The following is an 8,643-nucleotide window of genomic DNA, read 5'->3' as shown; positions in this document are numbered from 1 at the left end:
TTTTCGCGATAATTGCATATCCCAATTTTATCTTCCTCTCATCGAAATGGCGGAGAATTTCATTTCCTACGAGTTCGTTCATCTTCAATGATGCGCTAGAGTTAAAAATAAACGAGATAATGCGGTAATTTAATTTCACCCTCTTTTTTCAGGTTTAAGTCAAAAAGTATCAATTGCAGGTAAAAAATTGTCACGGCCAAAGTTGTAGAGAGTTAAGTTTCCTAGAAGTTTGGTTATTACCATTTTTATTGAAAAGACGAAAATTGGCGAGTTATTTAGCAAAAACAAATTCCCTCTAAATTCAATATGGCGGCCAAAGCAACTGTAGAAGTTGGTCGAAATTCTGGCTTTAGATTATCAACGATCCTCAGCCCCCCGACAACGATGAGATTGAGAAAATTGTGGTATTCAATTACTGCAATTTCTAATGTCCGTTTCGACTGGGCTGTTGTAAAATGTCCTCATGACGTCAGAGCCTGGTTGTCGGCGTCGTTTTATCACCACATAACCTAAGTTTTTGATTTTAATGAAGGCAGATCGTAATTATTGGAGTTTGAAATTACTCAAGTCACGCAAACTAATTAAACATAATCAATAATATACCTGTTCTACGCTCCAAACACGAAAAAACACGGTCAGCTGTCAGCCTGGCTGAATTAGTTTGATTTTTTTTCCACCGGATGACACACTGCAAATTGAAATTGATCCCAATATTACGGAAATCAAAATCAGAACAACTCCGGTTGATGTTTGATGGGTCCGTTCTAACTTGATACAGCACTGAAAGTTCAGAGCCCGAGTTCTTTTTTTTTCTCTGACGCATGCGCACTCGACGCGAGCGGGTGTCTGGCCTCGCATTTCGTTCATGATTATTTTTGGCCGTTACTACACTGTTGCGTGAGTAATCGTGAAGTCAGTCGAAACTCGAAGAATCGGGTAGTGGGTCCTAAGCCTCTCGTTGGGTCGGGAGTGTCTCGCCCATAAGGAGAATCTGCGCCAGGTATTACAGTGTGTGAGTCGCAGTTTGCAGGCTCTTTAAATAGCCGAAAAGATATTAAAAGATGAACATGTCGTTCTCCAAAACGAACGGCTGGAAGCCGAGTAACAACGGCCATGCAGAAACCGAGACCAACAAAAATTACCACGGATTTCGGGAAAAGTTACAGATAAACGAATGGACCTTCAGCTTGTTCCTATTCTGCTTCTCGCTGTCGATTGTTATCGGGAAATTACTCCTGAATTACGGTAAGTCACTCACGTAACGAGCGTCGGGTCGTTCTCTACAATAGATTATTTGAGTATGATAAATGTGAAACGCGTAGCGTACAATCAGGTGATTGTTTACTCCTGGACAGGTGTGTCGTATCTACATACGCATGTATATGCATTATGACGTACACCCTTACAGGTATCGCCGTAGGGACAGAATAGTCCGTGTCAAAAGTTTGTTTGTTTTATTTTTTTTATTTTTTAAAGAGCCTTTTTACGGTGACGCCACATGAATTCCGAACCGACGGTGAGCGTGCAGGAGACTTGAGATATTTCTCGGATAAATTAAAATCGATGTCAATGATTCGTTCTCGTACACGATGAGTCGTTAGAAATTATAACGTAAATCGCAATGGAAAAGATGAATCGTCAAAATCTGATAGAAAAATTAAATTATCCGTCATCATTTCCAATGCGAATTCAAAATTCGAACGCAAACCCGAACCGCGAATATGTAATATATCGTAGTTGAACGAATTTCGTGTAATCAGACCTTCTATTTTTATCCGATGACCAGCACCTATCCAGCCCAGGGTCGTGTCCGTGGTTAATAAAATATTCGTAACAATAGTGGTGCCGAATCCCTGGAATATGCCCTATGCTATCCAATATACATATACCTCTGTACCGATATGTGCATGCTTGAAGATTTGTTTGCGATGTGTTTTGTCAATTAACAAATGTGCCTCCTCTCCCCAGGCGTCGATTTGCAGTGGCAAATCCAAGGCGATTACAAACTGCCGTCAATGCCCGCTTTTCCTAGCATCTCCAACCTCTCCGTCATGAGCATATCAAGCCTAAAACCGCGATTCGAGTTTAGCAGCGATCGATTGGTGACTGCTGGTGAAAAGTTAGTTAACGTTAGCCAGCGATACGAAGAGGCGGTGTCCAGCGCCGTTATCAGATTTTCAAGAAACAATTGGCTCTGGATACGAGCAACTCTGAGCGGATTGGCAATGATGGGTTTCACTTGGTACATTGTTTACAAGGACAGTAGTGTACCCGGAGTTAATCCGCCATCCCCTTTGAGCCTCTTGAAAAAAAGGTAGGTCACCTAGTAAATGATGGTAGCTTCGTTTTTACCTTCAGCCAAACTTATTCTTAAAGTATATGCTAAAATATTCTTTGCAGTGGCCAGTCGTCAAGGTACAGCATGCAGGTAAACTACTTTGTTGGTGTGCTCAATGGGATTTTGATCTTCATATACTTGACTTTGTGATTTGCGCTATCGCGTTATCTCAGGTAAAGTGGAAGACGAGATGTTGTGTTCGGAGCAGCTAACACTTTAAAAGTGTATTGTTTTGTTTGTAACGCAAATCTTTGATGAAAGTAATTGATCAAATATCTGTGTAGTGCTATATTGTACAGTATAAACACACACAGGCAGACACACATTACACACACACACACACACACACACACACACACACACACACACACACACACACATATTCAAAATATATAACATAGTTGTTTATTTTATTTATTATGATTTTTTATAACATGTAAATTCATGTCGTTATTTATGGAAAACTTATATAAATATTATGGATATGTCAAGTATTAATCTGATGAATAATTAGAGTAATATTTTAGCTTATTTTTATCTTTTTTCTGGTCTTTTGTCACTATGTACCTAGGAAAAGCTCATGTATTTATGTTGCATGGATTAGCGTGCATTACTATTGCACTTCTAACTTGCAGTTCACAAAATGTTTTTTTTTTTACTTTTCCTTCAATTTACGATTCCTATACTATGCTATGGTTTCCTACAAATACACGGGTATACTTAAGTACAGAGCTCTTTTCGTAAATCAAACTTGCTATACAGCGCAATATTTACACATTTTTTTAAGAACGAAAAAAAGATGAAAGAAGAACAAACTGTTTTGGTACAAAGAGTTTTATATACATATATACAAAATGTGTAATTTAGGATATGAAAAAATACTAACTAACTAATCTAACTAATATTACTGTAAGACTGACTTAATAGCTGTTATATTTAACACTCATTATGATTGTGCTTTAAATTGTGTTAATTGTCACAAGGATGTGGTCAGAGACATACTTGGTTTCTGCGGGGAAAATGTGATTTTGTATTACGTATTATACTGGTTCTATCTATGAATTAATTGTATCACAGAGTTTTTTACACATATACTTAAACATATGTATACACATTGCATCCTTAGTGGCTAATGAGGAGAGTCACGATAATATTTTTTCTTTCTACTTTTTTATTTTGCTTGTGAGCATTATACCAATCCATGTTTTCTTTCGTTGACTGTACAGCTTTATTTCATTTGCTCCTAAATGTTTTTTAGAGAGTCAAATTCTGTAACTTCATTGAATTCGTATGTCTAGCATTGTATTGATGATTATTATTATTACTTCCTTCATGCACAATTGATAAGTACGTTAATTTAATAGCTACACGTATGTACATGAAATAATGTACAGAGTGTGGTCTTGTTCTCGGTGATTGCTACAATAACAGTTCTCAATAAATTTTATACCCATACAAATAGCTTTATTAAAATTAGTAGTATAGGAATAATTGATAAGAACAAACTGGAATTTGTTCAAATCGCTTTGATGCTTAATTGCTTTCATCACTATACAGGCAAAAACTGTATTATATGTACTTCTCAAATTGTTTTTGGCTATTTCTTTAATCATTCTGTGAAACTCTATAAGATTTATGAATTGTAGTAGATTAAAGAACTACTCGTAATCATTATAATTCTCCAGTTTATTTCCCCTGTCACTTCCTTCCTTTCCCATCTTTTAACCAGACACGACGGGCAATCCTTTTTTTTTTTTCTGTTACCCACTAATCCGGTGATTCCGAAATTTTTATATTTTACAAGTTATTCACGGCCTTTGATTAATTGAAAGCAACGTGAGAGAAAAGATATATATAACAGTGACAATTTTATCGTAAGAAAAGAAAAAACCATCTCTGCAAGTTTACGTTTTTTAAATCGCGCGGGAGTCGCAGCTGTAGTGAAAATATGTAGTAAGTTCTGAATTGAAAATATCAGGCACATAGATGGCAGCTGATTGGTTGAAGCTCATCAATCGCGATTGGATGTTGTCGGAAAGGGGCCTAATTAGCACAAATTTTATTTAAAAAAAAATCAAGAAAACGAAAACCGAGAAACGGATGCAGCAGGTGATAAATTTTCTTTGCTTTTTTTTTTCTTCACTGAAAGCCTCGCAACGTGGAATTTTACTTTCTTCACGTAGGGACGGAGGGACGTCATAGCAGTTTCGAGACAGATGTTTTTGACACGGATCGAATATCTTGGCGATGATGTAATCGAGGTATCTTTTCGTACTTTCGCAGTATTGTGCAAATCTTCCGCGTTGCATCGTCCGTGAAATTATTTCGCGGACGTATTGAATTTGCTTGTAAGCCCCGTATTCTAATCAAGTTAATTATCACTATTTCAGTGTAATTTTATCCCAGGATCCGTGAGAGCCGCTAATAAAAAGTAGTAAAGGTTTAGAGCTTAGAGAAAAAGAAACAAAGGAAAAATGGATCATCAGGTGTTCAGAATACACAATCACGACGACTTCGTTAATATAACCAAAGGAATAAAGGTTGCGCAATGTATGCAGTTGAAATCAGCCTCTGGTGAGTTTCAAAATTCACGGTACATAGTTTTGATAATTTTATCATCTAGATCGTGTGACAACATCGCGTTATCTACAAACTGACAGGTGTCACATGTTTTAAAAAAAAATATTTACCCCCAGCCTTAGGCGTGGAAAAAGTACTCTGCCAGTTGGAGGAACTTGTTGTTTCGGACTCGCTGAGCTGCTCCTTTTGCAATACAGTTTTTGAGGACAAAGCCCAGCAGAGGCTTCATTACAAGCTAGACTGGCATCGTTACAATCTCAAACAGCGGCTGGGTGGTTTAAAGTCCATCAGTGAAGGAAACTTCAGCTTAATGGCTGACAAGGGTGAATAACGTTTAACATTAGCGGGAAATTCTCCTTTGATCACAATTAATACGAAAATTGAATACTTTCAGACGATGTGTCAAGCATTTCGGGGAGTGAATCTGAGTCTGAAAATGACGACGAGACTGGGACCTCTGAGACTGGAAGTTCACGCACCGACTCCAAAGCGGGAAATAGTAAAACAACAAGTAGCAGCATACTCATACCCGTGGACGACAAGAACCGGAAAGAGGAAGGAAAGAGAAAAATAGCTGAATCCGTTTCCGATAGTTCGGACACTGAGTTGGATGAGGATGCTTTGCAGAAGAAGCGAGCACAGGAGCTTCTCCTCGTCGCGAGTCGTCACTCTAAAGTATTTTTTGAAAATGACGACGGAAATATATTCAGCATATATCGATGCCTGCTTCATAGTAAGAAGGTAAGAAGGAATACAATCGCTCGTTTAATCTACGAATCACTCTGAACCCAGTTATGAGACAAGAGGTACACACTGGAAGTAGTAAAATGCTTCTGCACTGCTACCTCTGCATGAAAATACACTTTATCCAAATGATTCGGCCTATTTTTTGTTGAAGAGTTGGTCAGGCGAGATGGAATTACATTTTAGGAAATTCCGGAGCTAGACATAGAGATGGTTGCACAGGCGCTTGAGAGTGGGAAAAATACTACATGGACTGTCATTATGCTGGGAGGTGGCCACTTTGCGGCTGCAGTATTTCAGAGTAATTTAGCACTTGAATACATTTTATTCACTTATTCCAGGTGAATTTTTTACATATCCATCTGATCTGATCTTAAATACGCTAAGTATTCAATACACTGACCTTACTTTGAGCCAGACATTGTTTTATCCAATTTCAACGCATCAAATTTATGTCCAGATGGCATACCTGTAGTTCACAAAACATATCATTGCTACACCGTGCGTGCCAAGCAAGGCGGCTCTCAAAGCTCAAGAGACAACAGAAGTGCAGGAACGCATCCAAAGAGTGCAGGAGCTAGTTTGCGGCGATATAATGAGGCTGCACTTATTCAAGTACGGTATTGACATTCATTGTCTGAACTATGGTTGCACCGTAGCGTTGTAACTGAAGTTGAAATCATTACTACAATAGCTATCGTATCAATAACATGTCTCATAAATTTTTTTAGCACATTCAAGAGATATTGGAATCGTGGACAACACACCTTGTTAGTTCCTCGTTGATTTTGTACAGAGCAGTTGGACCTCAAAATCGCACCGTTTTATTCGGCGGTAAAAATCCTCCGCTTGATAAAAACGATCCAAGACTAAGGCCGCTGCCTTTTCCTACTAGGCGTGCGACATTCAACGAAGTTAAAAGAGTGTATGATATTCTGAGCAGTCTGGAGGTGTACGGTGGGTAATTTATTGAAAGAAAATGTCCACGTTTTGTGTGAAAAAGTTTTTTTATCTTCGTTTTGTTCTCGTACAGGCTCGGCTACGGAGTTTACAGATTCGTTTCCCATTTCACCAAAACAACCGATTCGGAAAAAGGTATCAAAGGTCGACATTCTTGATGGAATACCGGAAAGTACGCCCACCTCAGAAATCATCCCTCCTTCTACCAATGGTGCTGTCGATAACGAAAAATCGAAGAGAATGTCGCAAACGTCATTGGAACGACAATATCGCAGTCTTAAGTCTCACATAGATAGAGCAAAACCTCGGAAAAGCCCTCGGCGTCCGTTGCCTGGTAATAACTATGCCAAAATTTGAACCGATAGGGAGTTCTTAATTTTCAAATATTCAAAAATGTTTTCATTGTACATTCCAGACATCGTAGCGCGATTAGCTCAGTCCTCTTCCGAGTCAGAATCTGACGATGATAGTGGTCCGGCAAATGAAGTTCCGTTGATTGAACAAAGCCTTGAGATGGATTTCAACGAGCATCTCCAAGCCTTCCAAGACACAGTGCCGCGATACATTAAGGCTAAAAAAGGACGCCGGCAAAAGAGGAAGTCCAAAAAAGAGAAAAATGACGGTGATTTGGCGATTTGATTAGTTAATTATCAAATAACCAACAACGTGTGGTTGCTATTCTTTTTCGTTCTGCAGAACCGTCACCAAATGCAAGCCTGTATAATTTGAAACAGAAATTATGGACCGCTTGTAAATTGGGAGACATAGAGCTGCTCTCGTCTGCTCTGGAATCAGCATTGAGTGAGATTCAAAGGTGTCAGGGTTTAGAAGAACAGTTAGCAAATGGTCAGGAGATAAACGAGGATCCTACTAATTTCATGAAAATGGACAACGTTGTGAAGCTCGTTAACGAATCTAACGAAGAAGGCAATACCCCCTTACATCTCGCAGCTAATGGTGGATATCTTAAAGTCGTATGGTAAGATTTGAGAAATATTAGTCTTGAATTCCGTAAAAATTTGTATGGCAGTCTTTGAAAATGTGGCACAGTTTGAGAATTTTCAAAGCGACAGCTTGTGTCAAGTTTTTTTTCTTCTGCCTTTCAGGAGTTTACTGGAAATTGGTTCAGACCCGTGTAATAAGAATAAAAAATTTCAAACTCCCTACACAGCAACAGTTGATAAAGAGACAAGAAATACGTTCAGAAGATTTATGGCCGCTAATCCCAATAAATTTGATTATACCAAGGTAATCGAACGCTGATTTTAGTCACTTTTCTGAGCTATCTGATTTAACAAGTGTGTTATTGTGTATACTTATCAATTTCTCAAGTCCCAAATACCTGGCCCGCTGACCGATGAAATGGAACTAGAATTAGCTGAAAAGAAGAAGTTACTGAAGAAAGCTAAACGAGAAAAGGAGAAAATAAAGAAAAAGGAATTGGACAATCAGAGGCAAGAAGAAGCGCTCAAAAAGCGGTTTCTCAATCTCAGTGACAGAGAAAAGGTAAGCTGATTGTTATTCTAAATGGTATTTTTCCACAATACAACATCTCATTGGTACAATTTTATCTTCCAGAGAGCGTTGGCTGCCGAACGTCGTATCATGCAACAGGGAGGGATGATATTTTCTCGATGCTTTGAGTGCGGTACTGACATGACCAATCAAATACCTTTTGAGTATAATGCCAACCGCTTCTGCTCTATGGTTTGCCTGAAAAGTCATCGTGGCGTGAAGCAGAACTAGCAAAATTTTAATGCATAATATCTACAGATTAATTAGTTTCTCAAAAAGGATTTAGGTACGTGTTTTATTTTTACTTACTTTTTATTTGGACTCATTGTTTTAAAACAAGTTCATATCTCGATAATTACGTGAACAGACACAGGTGACAGAACTTGATACATCCTAAATATTAAATGTACCCTAAAAATCTGTCTGGTTTATAATGTGCCTGTGCCTTGTATTCGCATTACGCATACAATTTTATCAAATAAAATTTTAGAAAGCATAGATTGATA

The 8,643-nt window shown here is 38.3% G+C and overlaps 2 protein-coding genes across 2 annotated transcripts; both read left to right on the top strand.

Annotated features, from left to right (window-relative positions):
* Positions 1-858: 858 nt before the first annotated feature.
* On the top strand, positions 859-4,009 carry LOC124305487 (uncharacterized). Its single transcript, XM_046765003.1, has 3 exons — positions 859-1,245; positions 1,969-2,314; positions 2,401-4,009. The coding sequence occupies exons 1-3, from the start codon at positions 1,062-1,064 to the stop codon at positions 2,486-2,488; spliced, it is 618 nt and encodes a 205-aa protein (XP_046620959.1). The 5' UTR covers positions 859-1,061; the 3' UTR covers positions 2,489-4,009.
* Positions 4,010-4,516: 507 nt separating this feature from the next.
* On the top strand, positions 4,517-8,632 carry LOC124305480 (ankyrin repeat and zinc finger domain-containing protein 1-like). Its single transcript, XM_046764990.1, has 13 exons — positions 4,517-4,599; positions 4,729-4,912; positions 5,035-5,241; positions 5,313-5,659; positions 5,849-5,963; positions 6,123-6,277; positions 6,394-6,619; positions 6,696-6,956; positions 7,038-7,244; positions 7,319-7,601; positions 7,729-7,870; positions 7,955-8,128; positions 8,201-8,632. The coding sequence occupies exons 2-13, from the start codon at positions 4,813-4,815 to the stop codon at positions 8,366-8,368; spliced, it is 2,385 nt and encodes a 794-aa protein (XP_046620946.1). The 5' UTR covers positions 4,517-4,599; positions 4,729-4,812; the 3' UTR covers positions 8,369-8,632.
* Positions 8,633-8,643: the final 11 nt, after the last annotated feature.

Source organism: Neodiprion virginianus, chromosome 5 (genome assembly GCF_021901495.1).
Source record: "Neodiprion virginianus isolate iyNeoVirg1 chromosome 5, iyNeoVirg1.1, whole genome shotgun sequence".
NCBI lineage: Eukaryota > Metazoa > Arthropoda > Insecta > Hymenoptera > Diprionidae > Neodiprion > Neodiprion virginianus.
This window is presented reverse-complemented; position numbering and strand designations above follow the sequence as displayed.

Bases quoted from the DNA above. Each gene is read 5' to 3' on its own strand.
- LOC124305487 (XM_046765003.1), top strand. From the start codon at position 1,062: ATGAACATGTCGTTCTCCAAAACGAACGGCTGGAAGCCGAGTAACAAC. The intron at 1,246-1,968 runs GTAAGTCACTCA...TCCTCTCCCCAG, and splicing joins GAAATTACTCCTGAATTACG to GCGTCGATTTGCAGTGGCAA. The intron at 2,315-2,400 runs GTAGGTCACCTA...TATTCTTTGCAG, and splicing joins TTGAGCCTCTTGAAAAAAAG to TGGCCAGTCGTCAAGGTACA.
- LOC124305480 (XM_046764990.1), top strand. From the start codon at position 4,813: ATGGATCATCAGGTGTTCAGAATACACAATCACGACGACTTCGTTAAT. The intron at 4,913-5,034 runs GTGAGTTTCAAA...ATTTACCCCCAG, and splicing joins GCAGTTGAAATCAGCCTCTG to CCTTAGGCGTGGAAAAAGTA. The intron at 8,129-8,200 runs GTAAGCTGATTG...TTTATCTTCCAG, and splicing joins ATCTCAGTGACAGAGAAAAG to AGAGCGTTGGCTGCCGAACG.